The sequence below is a fragment of the Mirounga leonina genome, unplaced genomic scaffold (genome assembly GCF_011800145.1).
Source record: "Mirounga leonina isolate KUSES-001 unplaced genomic scaffold, KU_Mleo_1.0 Mir_151, whole genome shotgun sequence".
Lineage (NCBI taxonomy): Eukaryota > Metazoa > Chordata > Mammalia > Carnivora > Phocidae > Mirounga > Mirounga leonina.
In genome coordinates this window covers 83,050,575-83,073,478 of record NW_023270377.1, presented here as the reverse complement: position 1 = coordinate 83,073,478, position 22,904 = coordinate 83,050,575, and the positions used below count along the sequence as shown (strand labels likewise).

Genomic DNA, 22,904 nt, shown 5'->3' with positions numbered 1-22,904 from the left:
TCTTTGAAATTCTTAAAAAGAAAAGAAAAGAAAAGAAAATTGTGTTAAATTCCGAGCATTGAGAGGATTCAGTTAAGATTTAGAAAGACGTGGGGAACATCCAGAGGTATCAAATTGGAGAGACTATTCAAAAAGGGGAAATATTCTTTGTGAGAAATTTTACATAGGAAAGTGGGGGTGGATTGCTGTTGTTTCAGAAGGGGCAGGGAGGAGACAGAACAAAACCAATAATTAATCTTACAATATAGGAGACTGAAGGAAATTAAAGTCAAATGAATACTAGTGACCTGAGTTTGTTTTGGAATAGAGAAACCTACTTAATAATGAGGCAACTGCCCAGACTGAAAAGAAATGCTTGGGGAGGGATGAAGAAAAGTTTATAGAGGCCAAATTTATTGAGCTCTTAAAATATGATCATGTTGGAGTGAATTTCAGAAGTTGTGATTATTAAAACTACTTACTACTTCTCTTCATTTTTATCCTGCCAAAATCCTGCCAGTTAGAAAGCACACAACTCACCCTATTGTAATGGAATTTAGAGAATCCACAAACCTTCATTAGTTGTTGCAAAAAAACATGCTGAATCTAACAAAGATCAGTTTTGCCTGCCTTTCAAATGTTAGTTTCATTCGAAGAGTCTATAAACCACATATAGAGTGGTAATGAAAAGAAAAGCTGATAAGTTGAAAATGTTCTGAAGACATTGTGATAGTCATCTCCAATATATATATATATATATATATATATATATATATATATATATATATATATATTGTATTTTCAACTGTGCACCTCCCTCCCCCTAGTATTCTGACACATTCAGATGATATGTGCTACAGAACTAGAAAATCTCAATGAAATCATAATCTAAACATCTAATCATAATTCTTAAAAAAAAAAAACCCAAACAGATCAGGTTTTTCCTCTAAATTAAAAAATACAAGCAGATGAATTTCCGTTTTGGATATTAACATTAAATAGACTAACGAGCTTGGTGGTAAGAGATGGGGTGGGAGGGAGAGGCAGAACTGGGAAGCAGCACCACTGGAAATACACTGATAGATTAACAATTAAAAAATTAAATGGAAGGAAATCGCCTACACATTTTTACGAGAGAAGGTTAATCTAAAACGACACTAGTCCTGAAAAGGTTAGCTGTTACATTCAGCGGCCGGGGCACTCTGCATTCACCAGCGACCTAAGGGAAGAAGTTGGTAAATTTCTCCAGGTCACATACTTTCCGGAAAGATCAGCCCTTCAATGTCTTTGGCTGGCCCGCATTAGGAAGGCTTCCCATTCTGTGGAAGGTTTTGTTAACCTAGCTAGCAGCAGGTCCTGATTGGTCATGGGAGAATCTGGGCTAAATGGTATACATTTCCGATGATGTAAAAGTAAATTAGAGAACGGGGCAAGTTATTACGCCAGAGAACGGGGGGCAATGGGGAATAATAAAAATCAGGCTACTCTAATTTCCTTTGAACAACTAAATATATACAGGTCATTATTTCCTATAATCCGCAGGCCTCCCAGTGCAAGTCCTGGCCCTGTGTTAAAGCCTCTGAGACAAAAACAACAAAATGCAGTGTGGAGAGAAATGAAAAAGGCTGTAATGCTATTTAAAGAATGGATTAAGTACAGTTTTCAGTCGCCGGATTGCTTCTCAGATTGGAATGTTAAATTAGACAACCGAGAGGAAAATTCACCTTGTTTGAACAATTCAGATGTTTCCCTACCAATAATTTCTATTCATTTCTCTCTAGTCCGCTCCTGTGCATTGCTGAGGTGGCTGGACCACATTTTACCTTTGCCAAGGCTGGATCATAAAGGGAGTCACAGTTTCTCCTTGAGTGGGGTTTAGGCTACACTTAACATTATTTCTCTGGAGATTGAACTTAGTCCTTAAAATTTCAGGTCTATGCCGAAAGTGGTCTGTTTTCCCAGGACATACACCACAGCACTTTTATAGGAATGAGGAAGTCTCTTTTCCAGTCGTAGGTAGGTCTGCACGTCCCTCCTAATGCATGAGGACTTGCAGGCAACCAGAAGAAGCTATCTAGAGGCCCACGGCAGCCTGTGCATTGGCAAGAGAATGAGAAAAAGGAAGCCTTTTTTTTTCCAGTGCTTTTGGCCGTGTGGACCCCTGATGCCCAAATCACCTGATGGGCTTATTACACATACTTCTTGGGCATCTAATCAAATCTGCTGAAGGATGGAACCCGGGAATCATTTCAAATGATCCCAGGTGATTCTTATAAATACTAAAGTTTGAAAATCACTGCTAGCTATTCTTTACAGTTTCACAAAACTTATCCAAAGAAACAGCTAGGGATTTTTTTTTTTTTTTCAGTCCTATTTGTACCTGGAGACAGGTACAACTGAATTCATCATGACCATGCCAGGGTTTTTCTCTATGCACTATAATATTATGGCAAATAGGACTTCTTCCCATGGTACTAAGTTTTTGTGCTAAGTCAGCTTATGATAAAGTCCTACTGCATTTCACATGTCCTAATTGTTTCACCCATGGAACCATGCATAATCCATGAAGCTTTTCTTGCTTGGGGACTCATGGCTCCCAGGCAGCTGGCCTGGGACAGAGGGCCTGAGTGATGGCAGGGAGCTCTCACTCTTGGGAGGCTGACCTGGAGACATCAAAGTCTCACCTGACCCCAGCAAATCTATCTAGAAAGACTGGAGACTATCTGGAGATGGTAAAGGTTGAGTTGAGACCCTAGGAAGCTAGTGGTGTTGATCCAGGAGTTCAGCTTAAGTGGTGGGGGCAGTAAGTGAAAGAAAAAGGAGGGGTAGTCTGGTTAGGAAAAGGACAGAATATAGCCATCTCATGAGTTTCTTTACTATCAAATATTTACATAAATATGTAAGATGGTCCATTTACCTGGGATAGTTCTGGCTTAGGCTTCTTGTCCCAGTGCAATTTTAATTGCTTAGCTATTTAGTTTGGCTTAAAATGGTATGCATCGAGAGGAATATCTAGTCCACCCATTACCTTTGCTGGTCCTAAAAAGAGGCCACATATCCAAGTTCTCTAATTAAAAGATTACTAAGCCCCTTTAAGGTTTCACTGTTGCTTAGACTTAGGACAAGTTTTAATAAAGTGAGAGAAAGAACAGATTCCATTGGTACTAGACGTGCAGTGGGGGAAGGGTGGCATCCAAGAGAATGGTGTAGAATACAAAAATTGAGGACAAGTTTACTTCAGGCCATCTCATACTATAAAAAACCCTGTTACTTCTGATACTATTTTTTCTTTAAAAGAGAAGTTCTATTTGTAATTCAGAGCACACAAAATGCTTAGGGTTTATCTTTTTATCAAACCATTGAATGTACTTATTTTTATAACTTTCCTTGATTATTAAGTAATACTCTTGAATATTAAATACTAACATATTTGAAAATCACACCTTTACTCTGATTTACCTAGAAATAACATCTCTAGCAATCTTTTCCAGCTATTTTTTCCCCATCATCTTTGGTAACAGTTTAAGTATTATTGACATATTGGAAAAAAAAACAAATCCCTACCTTTCCAGGAAATGTTGTTATTCCAGGATCATAGAAAATTGGACATCTCTATTTAAAGACAATAATTGTCATATGTTCACTTAGGTCTGGGAGGCAGAAAAGAAAGTTAAACAAAATAAGGGACTGATATTTAGTATTTTAAAATTGGGGGGGAAGAAGATACTTTCATAGAACCTAGTTCTGTTGTCACCGCTGGAAAGTATCTCTGAGAAAATAAACATATACACTCCCTTCCAAAAAAAAAAAAAAGTGAGAACAGGAGTTTTTTTCCTCTCTTAATTTGCTGTTTGTTTCTAAAAAAAATCCACCCCCACATAGGTCACTTGGAATTCATTTTGTCTACATCCTGGACTGCACGTAGGGAGACAAAAAAAAATGCCTGGGATCTGAAAAGAGGAATGTGGTTAGGGCATGGGAATTGTAATGTCGTGGTGGTCACCAGAGCATATTTTGGCTTGTCTTAAAACAAGCAAGCACCGTTGGACCTTTGGAATGCTAGCAAGTTAGTCCCGCTATCACCCTACCTATCAGAGGCTGGCTGCCTGAGAAAAAGTGTGTGGGTTTGAGGCTGCAGCCTGAGGCATTGGCAGGCTCTGAGTCAGCCCCTGCCCGAATTCTGACTTCCAGAACTGTTCGGCGACCTCTGCCCCTATCCGGTGTGCTGTTACAGTTCATTTCAATAATTAAACAGTTTGGGGATGGCAAGATTTTTGTGTTGTCAAGAGAAAATCAGGGCAATGGCTTTTTCTTAATACTGAAATCAGGAGTGTTTGGGTTTAATTATAGTAGCCAGGGACTGTTCATTAATTTTCCCAATCATAGGAAGGCATGGTTGCCGGCAAGATTGGCAATGCGTTAAAGCGGTTCTTAAGGCAGGGCATTTCAAAGGGAAGGGATCCGAACTCTGACAAAATCAGATGTCTGCAATTTCAATCAAGTGCCCTGAGTTCCAGTGGCAGCTTTACTCCTTGAAATAGGACAGCTTCTCTCCCGTCTGGAATCCCCAATCGCTCAAGGAATGGGACTAAGCCATTGGATGTCAGCTCCAAATATGCTGATTTCTCAATGCCCGAAAATAAACTCCCTTCAAACTCCCAGTAATTGGTTGATGTACCACTTTTGAAAAGTCTCTTACATCCTCACTATTGCTCGGTGAAGCTTTACCACCTCCCCACTTCAAGGAAAAAAAAAAAAAAGCAATATAATGTACTTAGTGAAACCAGCAAATTTGTCATTTTTGCTACTTTAGCAAAAATGTTAATACTTCAACTTTTTGTTAGGGATGTCTTGGAAATTTTGCTTATTTTTTTTTTCCCCCTTTGGAGAGTTTAATGTGTACCTTAATGCCCCCTTTCATTATTGGCCTGGCCTTCTTCCCAGCTCTTCCCTGCTGACTCCGGACCTATCCTGGTTATTTTTGGTGGTGGCTGGCTCTTGGTCATTCAGACATGTTTGTGGCTTATAAGTGTATCAAATTAGATGCCTCAGTCTTCTAGGTCTCCTCCCTATACCCTGACAAAATTTGTCTTGCTCACAAATCTTCACTGGCCTCCCTATCCTTTTTTTTTTTTTTTTTAATCATCTATCTCTTTTGTGAGCCTAAGAAATGCTCAAATGCCTATCTCTATTCACAGTGAAAATGGCCAAATCATAACAACTCAAAGGTGTTCTTCTTACTCTTTTTAATCCTTGAAGATACAGTTTGCCAATGAATAACCTTGATGTTTAAGCTTGCAACCAGTCATGTTTATACTGAGGCTCTAGGGAATGAAGCAATGACTATAATAACCATATATTCTTCCCAATTTCAGTTGAAGAACTGTATTTCCTTGCTGACTAGCTAAAAATTCAAGTGGCAAAGACCATCAGAATCTGTGTAATATTTCTCATATTTAGTTCTGCAAGATTTTATTTGGTTTTGCTCAGACTCCTGTGGACTCCTGGGAGCTATGCAGCAGAGAGTTAAGAAAATGACTTGGAGTTTGATATCAGGGCTCAAATCCTAATCTTGTCTCATCATATCCGTAGGATTTGGGCAAGTTACTTAAGGTCTATCAGCATTTTCTCATCTGTAAAATGGACTTGATAATATAATCTACCTGAAAACATTATTGGAAGGAGTAATGAGTAATTCATCTAAAGAACAGTGTCTGTCACAAGGTAACAAATGTCAGTTCTTTTTTTTAAAGAGTTTATTTATTTGTCAGAGAGAGAGAGAGAAAGCACAAGCAGGGGGAGCAGCAGGCAGAGGGAGAGGAAGAAGCAGGTTCCCCACTAAGCAAGGACCCCGATGCGGGGCTCAATCCCAGGACTCTGGGATCATGACCCGAGCTGAAGGCAGACGCTTAACCAACTGAGCCACCCAGGCATCCCCAAATGTCAGTTCTTATCATAGCACCATCTGTTGATAGCTATGACAGCATCTAAGACTCTGATCTATAAATTTTACTTAGATGCTTTTATTCCTTTGTAGGTTCTTTAAGAGTAAAGACTTGAGACTCTTCAACTCTGTGTTCTTAATGCAGCATCACAGCGCTTCATTTAGTTACTACATAAACGTGTTAAATGGATGGATGGATGGATGGATGGATGGATGGATGGATGGATGGATGGATGGTCGGAAATATGAATATATAGCATCAGGGTTGGTCCTAAGCAATCACTTTAAAATCATGAGGGGTGCCTCTGGGGCTATCGCCTTTCTATCTTCTCCTTCAACTGTTTAGATAGTGTTGCCATTCCAAGTTTGGACATGCTCCAAGCCTTGTTTTTCCTCCTCTTTCTTATCACAATTTTCTTCTGTTTAGTCCTCCTAAGTGACTAATTATCTAGTGTGATCAGTAAGTAAAAGAGGCTTTATGTGCCATGGCTTTAAGATAGCTTGTATATTTTATCAGATAATTTTTTTTCTCACTGCTTCATTCCACAGAAGTGACTAATATGGGGATTTCAATGGAGCTATTAGAAAAAAAAAAAAGTATTTTCTGTAGGAGGCTTTTGGACTTAAAAAAAATCAAACCCTATAAACATCTGACTTCTTTACCTGGGGCTAAAGCTAACCCTGAACAGTCCTTTGTTCCAATATATGAACAGCTAATAAGCTCATTTTGCATGGAGAGGTGGGGGTAAATATATGAAAGACAAAGAGACCACCAGGAAACCCCTGTGGCATATGCTGAGTTACAGCCCAGTGACAGGATTAACACATGCAGTTCAGCCTCTCTCCCCAACCCCAGGGGAAGAGAAGCCAGAGTGTCAACATGAAATATTCGAGTCTCATATTTTCCAGGTGTACACAAGCCAAATCTTGCAATGATGTTGGCGACTTCTTCGAATTGCAAAATAATGGAGAAATTTTCAAGTGAATGATTCTCTGGCTCTCTTAAGAATATTCTTTATTTTTGTTCTTTCAAATTATTTCAACACGGGTGGAAGGTCAAAGTGGAATTCAGACAAGTGTCACAGATTTTGCTGAGGCAACAGGTATGTCATGAAGGCTTCCTAAAACTGAGCATACAATGGATGAAACAAGAATTGAATAAAAACTCTGAAATTTAATATTCACAATGTTGAGGCATTTATTATAAGCCAGAGTGGGACTGTGTCATTACCAGTTTTCCAAATGCCTGGATAGTGGCTGCTGGTTATTAAAAGAGTATTAGGAGCACTGTTGGAAGGGTAATATAGTAGGGAGATGGTTATGGCTGGCATCAGCTTTTCACTGTAAGCAATCCCCACTCATTGTGAATGCCCTGAAAGGAGTTTGTAAAGGAAGGTGTAGAGGAGAAAGGGAAGGGGATCTTAGGCTCACTCATGGTAAAAAGAGTAGGTCTGAAAGGGAAGGGAAAACTATTATAGGGGGTGAAAAAGGAAAAGCCAGAGGCAAGAAGGAAGATCCAAGAATTTACTTCTACAGATGCAAGGGAAAGACATATCGATCAGTGGAAGATATTACTTGAAGAAGGTGGAACAGTGTGATAAATAAGGAACAGAGGGAGGATATATTTATTACTTACCTACTATATTCTGGGCAGAGTTGGCCATGTTCTGCCACACCATCGGTCCTCTAATGTAGGTATTTTTGGTCCCCATTTCATAAAAGATTAAATTGGGGCTCACTGGGGTAAAGCCACATACCTCAGGCCAGTGTTAAGTAAATCAGGTTCAACTCCAGGGCACATTGTCTGGTCCCATCTGAATTTTTTCTGTACCTTCTGCACTTTTTTTCTGGACTTTCTGCTTCACAAGTGAGGACCTTTGATTTAGCTCTAACGTGTTAGTCTCCTAGGTAAGCTCCAGAGGGAGTGGCACGGTATGGCAAAGAGAAAGCTGTCACAGGAGTGGTGGAACACTTAATTCTAGTACAAGCTTTGTCACAAAGTAGCTATGTGAATTTAACCTAGTCTAGGCTCCTTTCTGCCTCATCTGTGAAATGAGGGAATGGGGACTCAATGTTGTCTTAAGGTAGCTTTTGGTTTCCATATTCTGTGGTTCAATTGAGTTAAATGAAAGTGAACATAACTAGATGAAGGCTGGGCTTCTAGAAATAATATGTTCATGTATTCCCTAGCAAGTAAGGGTTATTAGGGTCACTGAGAGAATGGCTTTAAATTTATATTCCATTTAGAATATCATGTTAGTAAGATGCAAAAGAAATTACATGAGAATGTTGAACAAACATGAAATTCAGAAGACAGATATTTCAAAACTTTTTGGAAAGCAATTGAAGGGAAGAAAGAAGGGAAGTTGGTAGGAGAAAGGTTGAATCAAAGTCCCCCCCTCCCTTTGGGGAAACAGCTGCACTACTAAATATTCCTTCCCTCATACCAGAGTTGTGTACTTGTTTCAGAATATGGAATCCCTTGTAGCTTTTTTCCCCATTCTTACCGGTTCCACAGTGGATTATATCCCTAGCTAGGTCATTCCATATTCTTTATTTTATAACTTGCTCTAAGTATCTTAAGTATTAACAATTAATCTAATCGATCTTTGTATTCAATTCAGAGACTGCTAAAGTAAAATAATACAAGTTATAATCATGCTGCCTAAATTAGACTTTAAATCTCTAATATAGTTTATAGATTTTAAAATTATTTTTATATACCAAACTGTCTCCAGATTCTTTATGCACTGAGGTAGGTATGAATAATTAGATTAAATTGCAAATACATTATGAAATTTGATTTTCACACAATCTTACGGAGAAGATAAAGCAGATTGTATCGTTTTCACGAATGAATCTGAGGCACAGAAAGATTAATACTCTTGCTACCGTTTTTTGTTGTTTCTGTTTTTGTTTTTAATTTAGGAACCATATTCCTTTATTGAAAGGAATGGTGAAATTGGTTGGAAGAAAGAAAATCTTAAGCGAATGTTTTGCAAGGGCAATACTGCAACATGCCTACCCAGCATGGTGATCGGGGCAAGTCACCCAGTGGCCATGTGGAAGGCAGACAAGCTGAGTTCTTACTGCCAAGGACCACGCGGGGCTTGTCGGAGGTACTCTGCCTCGCTGGCCTTCAGGGCCCCCATCCAACGCAGGTTGGTAAGATAGCCACGCATTCTTTGAAGGACTTGACCTGCTTGTGGAGGGAGGGACTCTCTAGGAACTCGCACAGGTGGGCGTCGGTCCCATCAGTGGCCAGCTGGTGCAGATCAGGGAGGCGGGTCCCTCGCTTCTCCAGGTGAAAGGCGCATGCCTAGGCTTTTGCGGTGTCTGCAGCGCCCACAGCCCCGCATCTTGATGCTGGGAGGCGATGGGGCCGGCGCTGCTTCTCAGCCACCTGGGCTTGGCGGTGAGCTCCCTCACCTTCCTCTCCAACCGGAGCTGATGTGGGAAGTCCAGGCGGAGCGCTTCAAAGCCGCGTCCTTGTGGGTGTACAGGTAGGAGACATAGAGCGCCAGGGTGGTCTGGCTGTTGACGGCGGCCTCGCAAGTGGGGTGGTAGTTAATTAGTAGAAAAAGGAGTCTGGAACCCAGGTGTCCTAATTCCAGTTCAAGCCCTAATCCCTTGATTACGGCCTGCTTACTGGGGGGTTGGGGACACCACGAAACTGTAACATCAGACAATAGATGGAGATGTGCAATGGGAGACAGGGAGTAGAATTAAAACAGTCTGGGTGCTAATGTGAACTTCACGATTTAAGAGCTGTTTGGCTTGAGGACAAACGCACTCAACCTCTCTGAACACTTAAAACAATCTTTCTGAACTTTTTCTTCACTTGTAAAATGTGGATGATTACCTGAAGCTTGAAGGCTGTCCAAAGGAAATAAGATTATCTCTGAAAATAATTCAAATATACATTGTACAAATAATAATTATATTATTGTGACTATAGAGCCAAATCTTCAATTATCTATATTTTTGTCATATAGCAACAGCATACATAATTTAAATAATCCCAAATCTATTCATTATTCTGTTAATTTTAATAGTTTATTAGTAATTAAAAATATAATATGGCTATATTATCATAAGGAAACTAAATATTGAAAAATTAATCTTGTTTCTCTATTCCTAGATATGTAACACACTTCTCTGATCCATGGTTCTTAAAGTGTGATCCCCAACTTATAGCCATCCCGATCACCTGGGAATTTGATAGAAATGTAGGCTCTAGGGTCTCTCCCCAGACCTACTGAATCAGAAACTCTGGGACTGGGGTTAGGTAATCTGTGATTTGACAAGTTCTCCAGGTGATTCTGACTCACACTAATGCTGGAGAACCAAAGCCTTAGTTTAAAGCACTATCTTAAGTAAGTCCTGTCAAATCCGTGAATATTCATTGAATGGCTATTAAATGTAAGATACTGTGCACACTGAATTGAATTAAAGAATAAAGCTGATCTCATGATTCTGCTTCCTGACATCCCATAGTCTTTTTTTTTTTTTTTTAAGATTTTATTTATTTATTCGAGAGAGAGAGAACAAGAGAGAGAGAGAGCACATGAGAGGGGGGAGGGTCAGAGGGAGAAGCAGACTCCCTGCTGAGCAGGAAGCCCGATGCGGGACTCCATCCTGGGACTCCAGGATCATGACCTGAGCTGAAGGCAGTCGTTTAACCAACTGAGCCACCCAGGCGCCCCGACATCCCATAGTCTTTAAACAGAAGTAGGGAAGGGCAAAAAACTGTGTCAAGTAATACAAACATTAAGTTTGAAATCCAACTCCTTTGGGTTAGAAATGGCAAGTAATTGAATTCAGGATATAAGGATTTCCCTTGTTAGGTAACATTTGAGGCTTACCTCACATGCCCAAGGACAGGGTCTTGACAGGTTGTGTCAAGATGTTTAATACAGGATTTGTCTTTCCCATTAATATCACAGATCAGAAATATACCTCAAACCATCCAATTTCTCTCAATGAAAGTAGGAGAAAGAGAAGGAACACTATTTATTCTGTCACAGGATCTTTCTCTGTTCTGCTCAGGTCCTTGAACAAAGATAAATTGAAGGAGGAATGGTGGAAGAGTTGGTACTGTATTCAAAGTAGGTCAGGTGAAAAAACAGACCAAAAAACCTCTCAAAAGCCCTCCCCCACCCTACCTGTAGCATTATTGTTAGGGAGGTTTTAATAAGGTGAGGGAGAATCTGTCTGTTGAGCACATTCCCCAAATGCATGTTGTGAGAAAGTGATTCAGGAATTGAGACTTCCAACTATTCTGAAGCCATAAAAACATTGGGGTTATGCCCTCACAATTTATATTTATTTGGGTGTTTATTTTCTATGACTTTTATAAATATGCAACTCAGACATAGAATTTAAAGGAAAAATAAGACAAGCAAAAGGAATTGCTAACATTTTCTTCACACAACCATTGATTAGCTTTGCTAACTTTAATGTGAAGTTACTAATTTAGTTACTAAGGTGAAAAGGCATTAGTGGTTACAGTGGGAAAGGAAAGATGGATCTGTTTTCTGGGTCCCCAGGCAGCAGTGATCCAGGTAGATATGGGATGACTGCAGTTTTGATGGTTTTTTGTTTTTTTAATTTTAATAATTTGTTTAATTATGTTATGTTAGTCACCATACAGTACATCATTAGTTTTTGATGTAGTGTTCCATGATTCATTGTTTGCGTATAACACCCAATGCTCCATGCAATACGTGCCCTCCTTAATACCCACCACCGGGCTCACTCATCCCCCCACCCCCCTCCCCTCTAAAACCCTCAGTTTGTTTCCCAGAGTCCATAGTCTCTCATGGTTTGTCTCCCCCTCTGATTTCCCCCCTTCATTTTTCCCTTCCTTCTCCTAATGTCCTCCATGCTATTCCTTATGTTCCACAAATAAGTGAAACCATATGATAATTGTCTTTCTCTGTTTGACTTATTTCACTTAGCATAATCTCCTCCAGTTCCATCCATGTTGATGCAAATGATGGGTATTCATCCTTTCTGATGGTTGAGTAATATTCCATTGTATATATGGACCACATCTTCTATATCCATTCATCTGTTGAAGGACATCTTGGCTCCTTCCAGTTTGGCTATTGTGGACATTCCTGCTATGAACATTGGGGTGCATGTGGCCCTTCTTTTCATTACATCTGTGTTTTTGGGGTAAATACCCAGTAGTGCAATTGCTGGGTCATAGGGTAACTCTATTTTTAAAATTTTGAGGAACCTCCACACTGTTTTCCAAAGTGGCTGCACCAGCTTGCATTCCCATCAACAGTGTAAGCGGGTTCCCCTTCTCCACAACCTCGCCAACATTTGTTGTTTCTTGTCTTGTCAATTGTTTCCATTCTAACTGGTATAGGTGGTGGTATCTCAATGTGGTTTTGATTTGAATTTCCCTGAAGACTAATGATGTTGCACATCATTAGCCTGCAGTTTTGATGGCTAGCACATATTTGAATATGCTGTACCCTCTACAGACTAATATAAAATCTGTTCTCCCCCTATCCTGGTGCTTTCTAGATAGACTAGAAGCCACTTCCAGTGATAGGGTGGGCGCCATGGCAGTAAGAAGAGGAATGTCCAAACTTCCTTGGCTGACACAATACCCCTTGCTTCATGACTCACAAGCTCATGGTTTTGTAGACAGAACCAAATTAGCAGTGTGTCTGTGGGTGCTTTGGAAAGGTGGGGAGTTAAAGGGAAAGGATTTTGAGAAACCCAAGTCAGGTTTAAAGGTATAGCTTTCAATAGCAATATAATAAGTAAGAATTCAGGGAACACCAAAAATTGGAGGCAGAAATGACTCTTCATTTGGAAAAAAACTTGGATAGGTTTTGGGGTGAATTTTTATCTCTGTTAAATGAGGCTTCCATTTTGTGTGTGTGTGTGTGTGTGTGTGTGTTCAGTATTGACCACAGATATTGAGGAGGTGATTTTGTTCAAGGAAAATAATAGGAGAAATAATCAGTTAGTTTCATCTGGAAAAAAATGCCAGGCAGCTTCTGTAGGCTCAGAACTTAACCTATCATAGAGAAAGTATAGCCCACTATATTTATAATAACGAAACCCAAGTCAACAGGTCAAGACCTTCCCCAGGTATCTATTTTTCAGACCAAATGTTCTCTTCAAATAATGGAATCACCTAAGTTTACTGCCTGGTACTTTGTAGCAAGAATCAAGACATTCAAATCCTACTCTTCCATGTCCTCCCACATATACCTTGTATGTATGCACCATGATTAGACAAACATTGCCATATTTGCTGTGACTACAGACATACCTTGTTTTATTATGCTTTGCCTTATTGCACTTCACAGATAGCTGTTTTTTACAAATTGAAGGTTTGTGGCAACACTGAGTCGAGCAAGTCTGCCTATGCCGTTTTTCTAACAGCATTTGCTCACTTCATGTCTCCGTGTCATGGTTCAGTAATTCTCACACTATTTCAAACTTTTCATATTATTCTATTTGTCATTCTGATGTGTGATCAGTGGTCTTTGATGTTACTATTGGAATTGTTTGGGGGCACCGTGAACCAAACCCATATAAGAGGGCAAACTCAGTAAATGTGTGTGTTCTGACTGTTCCACTGACTGGCCATTCCCCATCTTTCTCTCTCGTCCTCCCTCTCCTCAGTCCTCCCTACTCCCTGAGACACAACAATATTGACATTAAGGCAATTAGTAATCCTACAGTGGCCTCTAAGTGCCAGGGGAAAGGAAGAATTGCACATCTCTCACTTGAAATCAAAAATAAGGAATGGCTAGCTTAGTGAGGAAGGCATGTGGAAAGCCAAAGTAGGCCCAAATCTAGGCCCCTTGTACCAGTTAGCCAAGTTGTGAATGCAAAGACAAAGTTCTTGAAGGAAGTGAAAAGTGGTACTCTAGTGAACACACGAATGATAAGAAAGTGAAACAGCTTTACTGCTGATATGGAGAAAGTTTTAGTGTCTGAATAAAAGATCAAACCAGCTACAGCATTCCTTTGAACCAAAGCCTAATCCAGAGCAAGGCCCTAGCTCTCTTCAATTCTAGGAAGACTGAAAGAGGTAAGGTAGCTGCAGAAGAAAAGTTTGAAGCTAACAGAGATTGTTTCATGAGGTTTAAGGAGAGAAGCCACCTCCATAAGATAAAAATGCAAGGTGGAGCAGGAAGTGTTGATGTGGAAGCTTTAGCCAGTTATTCCAGAAGATCTAGTTAAGATAATTAATGAAGGTTTAGCTACATTAAACAGCATATATTTTTTAAAGATTTATTTGTTTATTTTAGAGAGAGAGAGAGAGTGGGAAGGACAGAGGAAGAGGGAGAGAAAATCTCAAGCAGACTCCACGCTGAGCACAGCCTGACATGGGGTTCAATCCCACGAGCCTGAGATCACGACCCAAGCAGAAGCCAAGTCAGATGCTTAACCAATTATGCTACCCATATTGTATATTTTTATACTAAACTGTATATTTTTAATGTAGATAAAACAGCCTTTTGTTGAAAGAAGCAGCCATCTAGGACTTTCATAGCTAAGGAAGAGAAGTCAATGCCTGGCTTCAAAGCTTCAAAGACGGACTGACTTCTTTGTTAGGGGCTAATGGAACTATTGACTTTAAGTTGAAGCCAGTGCTCATTTACCGTTCTCTAAATTCTAGGGCCCTTAATACTTATGTTGAATATACTCTGTTTATGCTCTATAAATGGAACTACAAAGCCTGGAGGACAGCACATCTATTTACAACATGTTTCACTGAATATTTTAAGCCTACTGTTGAGACATACTGTTCAGAAATAAAGATTCCTTTGAAAATATTACTGCTCACAGACAATGCACCTGGTCACCCAAGAGCTCTGATGGAGATATACAATGAGATTAATGCTGTGTACATGACTGCTAATACAACATCCATTCTGTAGCCCATAGATCAAAGAGTAATTTTGACTTTCAAGTCTTATTATTTAAGAAATATATTTCATAAGACTATAGCTGCTATAGATAGTGATTCCTCTGATTGATCTAGAAAAAAAGTCTTTTGAGAATCTGGGAAGGATTCACCATTCTAGATTCCATTAAGAACACTTGTGGTTTATGGGAACAGGTCAACATGAACAGGAGTTTGGAAGAAGTTGATTCCAACCCTCCTGGATGACTTTGAGAGGTCAAGACTTCAGTGGAGGAGGTAATTGCAGATATGGTGAAAAGAGCAAGAGAACTAGAATTAGAAGTGGAGCCTGAAGATGTGACTGAATTGCTACAGTCTCACAATAAAACTTGAATGGATGAGGAGTTGCTTCTTCTGGATGGGCATCTTCTGGATGAGCATCTAATTCTTATAGATGAGCTCATCTTATGGATGAGCATCTCAAGATGGAAACTACTGGCAAAGATGTATAAAAACTGTTAAAATGACAACAAAGGACTTAGAATATTATATAACTTAGGTAATAAAGCAGCAGTAAGGTTTGAAAAGATTGACTCCAGTTTTGAAAACTGTAAAGTTAAACAGCATCACATGCTTCAGAAAAATTGTTCATAAAAGGAAGAGTCAATTGATGAGAAAAGCTTCCCTGTTGTCTTATTTTAAGAAAAGCCCCCCTCCCAAAGAAAATAAATGACCACAGCTACCCCAACTTTCAGCAACCACCACCCTGATTAGTCAGCAGCCATCAGCATCCAGGCATCAACATCCAGGCAACCTCTACCAAATGCCCTATGAGCAAAAATTGACCATGTGTGAGCTTCAAGGATTCTTTTTGTTTTTGTTTTTGTTTTTCAGTTAGAAGGAAGAAGATCCCAGACTCATTAGTATTGTGGGAAGGAAGAGTGAGATGGGATATGATCCAATAGACCAGCCACCCAAAAGAGAACTTTCCAAATAGAAGTCACAAATTGTATCTCCCTTCACAGGTGAAACCAAATCCTCCTGTTAACACTAGAAAAGATCTTGAGACTGAAATGTGGTTAGGGGGAAGAAGAAGCAAATGAAGAGACTATATTCCTTTGTATAGCTTAGAACACTTAAAAATTGTCTGAAAATCTTTCAAAAATCAATGGGAATCTTCAAGTACTAAATCCATATATACCTGGGGATTAAACGATGAGCCAAACTGAAGATATAATATTTCTAAAATATTTCCTTCTACAATGATCTTGAATTGAGAATCAGTTTTGCCATCATTATTGACCAAGTGTAAAGATGTTTTTCACAAAATTTCACATCACAGAAGTATTTTGAGAACTTTCTAGTTTCATGAGTCTACATATTCCTGATCCAGGATGTGAACATGTTTCATCTCATTTTTCAACTCTGCTGTGGTGACTTCATGTTATATATTTTGAAAATAATTCATACACCATAAGATTTCCATGATTAACTTTCAATCGCTGCCATTGGTATGGTGAGAGGGGACAAAAGTATGTATTCACATATTTGACATTCAAAAAAAAGAACAGGAATAGGAAGTTAAAGGAGGAGAATGAGAAAGGCTGGTAGATGTTTGTGCTTTATACAGAAAGTAAGATGGAGCAAGAATATCATATGAAAATTTCTAAGATTTCCAAGGACAGGACAAGGCTTATGCTTCAAGATCACATGGCAAGAAAGTACCAGATACTTGGCTTAAAACAATTTTAACATTTTGGTATAAAAAAAAATTGTGTACTCTTAAAATGTACTAAAAACAAGCTCAAGCTAGAGCAAGCTTGTGGCTCTTTGATGTAGGACAAATTCAGGAAAGAGCCGTTGGAGCCCTATGAGTGAGTTTTCCCAAAGGATTATAAAAGGATGCAGTGCTGAGCCAGTGCACATTCCTTCTCACGGTCTCCTTTACCTTTTCCCTGCTTCCTTTCTGATGTCTCTTGTTGTTTATGGCTGAACATTTAGGGCTTCTTCCTTTTAACGAATTCTTTAGCCTTTGACTTGCCTGTCACCACTGAGTTTTATGCTTTTGTTGTAAGGCAGTGAGCTTGCTCCACACACAGTCCAAATTGAGCAAAAACCCCTTCAAAAGCCCCCCAAATGATGGCATTGTCCTTTTTAATGTACACTTAGAGAATGAAACAATCTGTTTCATTCCTTGTGTTAGAACAGCTGGAATGAAATGAATAGAGGGGGCTGAGCACTTCTGCAAAATCTTTGATAATAGAGAAGTACAAGTGTTCCCCATCAGCAGTAGGATGATAATTTCTCTGGTATGAAAGATGTAACCAAGTGGTTGTATATTACTGCCCCATTCTTTCTTGTCCCAAGACACCCTTGGAAATGTGATGCTACATCTCAATGGGATTTTCCAGTACAAAGATTCTTTTCAAATAATATAATTGTGAATACACACCACTCCTACAGAGGTAAGTATACTGAAGATGTGCCAAAACATTAGGGCAGAAATTCAGTTCCCATGGCACACAAGCAGGAATCCAGCCATTTGCAGCAATAAATAAATTTTTTGTAGACTCCAAGATTATAAAGTATACAGTCTCTATAAGACTCAAATTGCTTGTTTATTTGTTTTGAAGTAAAACAGCCTGATACATGAAATGAGAAAAAAATTATACAAGAATGCAGAATATTTTTGTTTCACAGCTGAAATTGGTATATTTCTATTGTTCTCCCACATAGGAAGCCTATAGGCAATGAGAAATGATATGAAGAGATAATAATTCTTTGCTTACTCTTGGTTGAACTTTTACTTCCTTGACTTTCAGAGACTATGTAAACAAACAAGTAAAATAAAAACAACAGAAGCACTAAAAAAAATCTTCTAATCTAAGTCTCAACCAAAATGAAGTCCAGGGGAAAAAGAATAGCATAACACTGGAGATAAAATGGGCATAAATAAACAGATAGTTGGGTGTCAAATTTCTGGAAATCATGTCATATGCACAGCAGTTGAATAAACCTGCCATTAGACACGTGAAGATCTACCATGTAGAACACATAATAGACATAATTTGGATGCTCCAAAGGGAAAAATTAATGGCTAACCATAGAGGGGTAGATGACCAGTTCAACATAAGAAAGAAAATTTTAATTACATGTGATCACAGTAATATGACCACCATTATTGGGAGTTCCTAAGCAGAGATTGTAGTAAGGAAGACCAGAGTATTCCCTGCCTGAATTTCCTAGGCTATCATATTGAAGCTATAATGGTACAGTTTGTATGTAAAGAGATTTACTCACTTAGGAGCACCAAGAAAAATTAAATGTAAGACTCTCTTCTGGTAAGGAAGGGTCTGAATCCTAGATCACTGTCCAGAACTATAGGCTTTAGTGGATACTTGTTTTGATCTAATATTTATTTCCCCTCTTTTTTTTTTTTTTTTTTTTGGCTAAGGTCACCCTGATTTTCCAGGGAAAACCAACTCTCTACCACTCTTCATTCAGTTAAGGTTTATATGCCCCAGTCCCAGGGGAATTCTTGACATAGATTTGCTCAATAAAATCATTACATGCCTGGCCACAGTAATTTGCCAAACAATGAGTGTGTGATTCACAACAAGCTAGTTAGGGCTAATGAGGAGTCTCTAGGCTAGTGTTGTTGAGAGGTCAAAACAAAAGCTGGAGTTTCTGGAAGTTATTTTGTCATCATGATGAAAGAGCCTATATGAAAATAAAGTCAACTCAGAGTCAAGCAGAGCTTAGATAGGGGCAGAGCAAAAAAGGAGTAAAAATTCATGTAAGTTCTTAAAAACCAGTCATGCCTAAAACTAATTTTACCCCTAGACTGCTTATTCTTTGAGCCTCCCTGTCTCTCAATACCTGTGGTACTTCAGCTTATTTGAGTTGGTTTTCTGTCACATACAACCAAAGTGTTCTGATTACTACATGGATGTCCAGTGAGCATAATAGTGGAAAAACCCTGGAGAGTCAATAGTCACCAAGGGCCAGGAGAAGAGCAATGGCAAATTTGGCTGCCTCATGATTTTGTCTAGGAGCTGGTCTTGAATATCATACACTATTGACCTTAACCAGTATCTCTCTTTAAATCGTTGATTGAATCTTAATTTTTTTTTTTCTCTCTCAACCTCTGCTAAATTATTTAGTTTCCTCATAGCCTTTCCAAGCCAATCACACTGATTTCAGTTATTCTAGACATTAGGCTGTCTTTTTAAAGGCCCAAATACATGGGTACAATTTGGTATAACAGAAAAATTTGGTAAATTGATTGAAAGTACTTATCTGTTGGAGCACCTGGGTGGCTCAGTCCGTTAAGCATCCAACTCTTGATTTTGGCTCAGGTCATGATCTCAGGATCCTGGGATCGAGCTCCACCTCAGACTCCATGCTCAGCATGAAGTCTGAGGATTCTCTCCCTCTCCCACTGTTCCTCTGCTGCTTGTGTGCATTCTCTCTTTCTCTGTCTCAAATAAATAAATCTTTAAAAAATTACTTACCTGTTATTGTCTTACTGTAGTCCACCCTTCACCCACCTTTATTTTTGTATTGAGTTATTTATTATTGAGTTATATATTATCTTTGTGTTAAATTGTTTTGTTTTTGTTTTTGTTTTTTTGGTAACTCTTAAATTCTTTAAATACTTTGGTCTGGTCCTTGATACATACTGTTTTTATTTGGAAAGAAATTTAATTCAATTTGATTAGACACAATTTCTAGCACACAGTGAATCCTTAAGCAGTTATTTTTCTGTTTTGTTTCTGATAGAATGTGTTTCACAATGACAGAAGACAACGTGATAAGAAAGCTAGGTAAGTAACTAAATTAGAATGTAGGTTGCCAACATCTTAAGGTAGGAAAACACAATAGGTTTTTCTATTTCTCACTGCTTGTTCTTGAGAAAAAAACCTGAGGAGCTCTACTCTTGTGAAATAGTGAAGAAAGAAAACCAGTACCTTTTTGTTTCTGATTGCAGTGTTTCTTGATTTTTTTAGATAGTAAAACATGTATAGAAAATAATAGTACTTATTCCAAATATTGAGGTTAAAATCCAAGATTGCTGCATGGTATAAGAAAGTGGTCCACTTTCATTATTTTGAATGTAGCTGTCCAGTTTTTCCAACACCATTTGAAGAGACTGTCTTTTTCCCATTGAATATTCTTGCCTCCTGTGTCATAGATTAATTGACCATAAAAGCATAGGCTTATTTCTGGACTCTCCATTCTTTTCCATTAATCTATGTGTCTGTTTTTGTGCCAGTAAAATACTGTTTTGATTACTACAGCTTTGTGGCGTATCTTAAAATCTGAGATTGTGATACCTCTGGCTTTGTTCTTCTTTCTGAAGATTGTTTTGGCTATTCAAGCTCTTTTGTGGTTCCAAAAATAAACTCAAAATGGATTAAAGACCTACATGTAAGACCTGAAACCAGAAAATTCCTAGAAGAAAACATAGTCAGTAATTTCTTATACAGCAGGTGTAGAAACAATTTTCTAGTGATGTCTCCTCTGTCAAGGGAAGTAAAAGTAAAATTAAAATATTGGGACTATACCAAGAAAAAAAAAAAGCAGCTTTGGACAGTGAAGGAAACTATCAACAAAACAAAAAGGCAACCTATGGAATCAGAGAAGATATTTGCAAATGATATATCTGATAAAGGGTTAATATCCAAAATATTTAAAGAACTTATATAACTCAACACCAAAAAACCCCACAAATAATCGAATTAAAAATGAGCAGAGGAGGGGAGCTTGGGTGGCTCAGTCGTTAAGCGTCTGCCTTCGGCTCAGGTCATGATCTCAGGGTCCTGGGATCGAGCCCCGCATCAGGCTTCCTGCTCAGTGGGGAGCCTGCTTCTCCCTCTCCCACTCCCTCTGCTTGTGTTCCCTCTCTCGCTGTGTCTCTCTCTGTCAAATAAATAAAGTCTTAAAAAAAAATTTAAAAAATGAGCAGAGGATCTGAATAGACATTTTACCAAAGAAGACATACATGTGTCCAACAGACACATGAAAAGATGCTCAACATTACTAATCATCAGGGAAATGCAAATCAAAACACAGTGAGATGTCACCTCACACCTATTAGGATTGTTAAAATAAAAAAGACAAATAACAAGTGTTAGTGAGGTTGTGGAGAAAAAGGAATCCTCATGCACTGTTGGTGGGAATGCAAACTGATGCAGCCATTGTGGAAAACAATATGGAGGTACCTCAAAAAATTAAAAATAGGATTACCATATGATCCAGTAATCCCACTACTGGGTATTTCCCAAAGAAAATAAAAACATAGTTTGAAAAGGTAGATGCATCCCTATGTTTATTGCAGAATTGTTTGGAAGATAATGGAAGCAAGATATGGAAACAACCTGAGTGTCCATCAATAAATGAATAAAGAAGATGTGGTATATACACACAATGTAATATTCTATCATGTTTTTTAAACTAGCAAAACATGTATAGAAAACAATAGTACTTATTTTAATGAGGTTAAAAGTAAAGATTGCCAGAATGGTCTGGGTTAGAATTCAGGGGTTGTGGGATTTAGTCCTGGATCTGTCTCTATACTCTGTTCTCAACCAACAGGCAGTCTAGACCCATGCTTTCTAGACTTGATTGACTGTTGGAATCATTGGTAGAGCTTGTTAAAAGTAGAGATTCTTCAGCGGACCCTACTCCCAAGAGATTCTGATTCAGCAGGTCTGGGGTGGGGCTATGCATTTGTATTCCCAGGGTGGCTGATGTGCTGATCCTTAAAAAATCACTGGTCTACACCTTAGTTTTTCTCATCTTTATAAAGTAGGGATCCAGTTAGGCCTATCTATTATAGCCCTAAAAAATAAGAAACAATTTCAAATTTTTAAGGGGACGAAGATTTCAGCTTAGAAGTTCCATACTTTAAAATACTAATAAAAGTTTAACTCTTCTAAGCACCACGTAAGACTATAGAATGAACATTGGGCACCAACGAACAGATGTGGGAATAGAAACATTGGATGTTTACATGTCTAAAGTAATCCAGCTGGGGGAGCTTGGGTGTCTTAGTCAGTTAAGTGTCCAACTCTCGATTTCTGCTCAGGTCATGATCTCAGGGTTGTGAGATCAAGCCCGGCATGGGGCTCCATGCTGAACATGGAGCCTGCTTAAGATTCTCTCTCTCCCTCTCCCTCTGCTCTTCCCCCTACTTGCTCACTCTCTCTCAAATAAATAAATAAACAAACAAATAAATAGATAATGTTCTCCATCTGGACAGTAAGAAAGTTACGACTAATCTTGTCTCTCAACTCAAAGCCCTGTTTTCTTTTATATGGTATGTATGGTTTTTATAAGTGAACAATAACCCCTTTATAACTGGTTCATGCTGTTTAGAATGGGTATTCTCTATTGTTTGGGTGACACATGCCTCTTGGATATAGCTTTGTGGCAGAGGCAGGTAATAGTTTAAAAGAAGAATAACAATAAGAAATGATAATAGTAATAATGAAGAAGAAGAAAACAACTGCAAAGCACAAGAGAAATAGCATTTTCTGGAACAAGCACTTGTCATCTTTGAAGATATCAATACTGCTATCAAGAGGGTCTCAGTCTGGACTCTTTTGCAAGAACCCTCAACCCTATACACTCTTGTGGGGTAATTATATATATATAATTATATATATATATAATTATATATATATATATAATTATATATATATAATTAATTGAGATGAGACACCAGCTATGAACAGATTTAGCTAACACTGCAGTTCTCTACCTTCTGTCTGAACCTAATTACTATCCCCCACCAACAAATGTTTGCTCTTACCTCACCTTCAGTATCTCAGCTGTTGAAAAGTAAATCCCCAAACATTCCTTGATTAAGTTCTTGTTTCATGCTTGTAAGTTAATACTGAGATGCTGAGCCATAAGGCAGAGGCATTGTTAATGACAACTAAAATGAAAAACAAAGTGAGAATTAATTTGTTCCCATAGCTGTTAATGGGGGCTCCTCTGAGGCAATGCCAAAGTAACGCCAGTTGCCACACTGAGCTAACAGGAATTGCATCAGGTCGTGAATGGCCAGCAAACACCACCATTTAGCAT

The 22,904-nt window shown here is 38.7% G+C and overlaps 1 protein-coding gene across 9 annotated transcripts in view; it reads left to right on the top strand.

Moving 5' to 3' along the window:
• LOC118012471 overlaps positions 1–22,904 on the top strand; it is a 275,259-nt gene that overhangs the window by 101,505 nt on the left and 150,850 nt on the right. For 6 of the 9 annotated variants that reach the window (XR_004679715.1, XM_035008086.1, XM_035008085.1 and 3 more), the window contains 2 exons: positions 8,852–9,084; positions 19,593–19,636. Coding sequence is in view for 7 of the 9 variants with exons in the window: in XM_035008086.1 (XP_034863977.1) it covers positions 8,852–9,084; positions 19,593–19,636 (277 nt within the window). In the remaining 2 variants the exon portion in view is untranslated. The remainder of the gene's footprint in view (positions 1–8,851; positions 9,085–19,592; positions 19,637–22,904) is intronic. The other 3 variants (XR_004679716.1, XM_035008089.1, XM_035008088.1) reach the window with 1 other exon arrangement.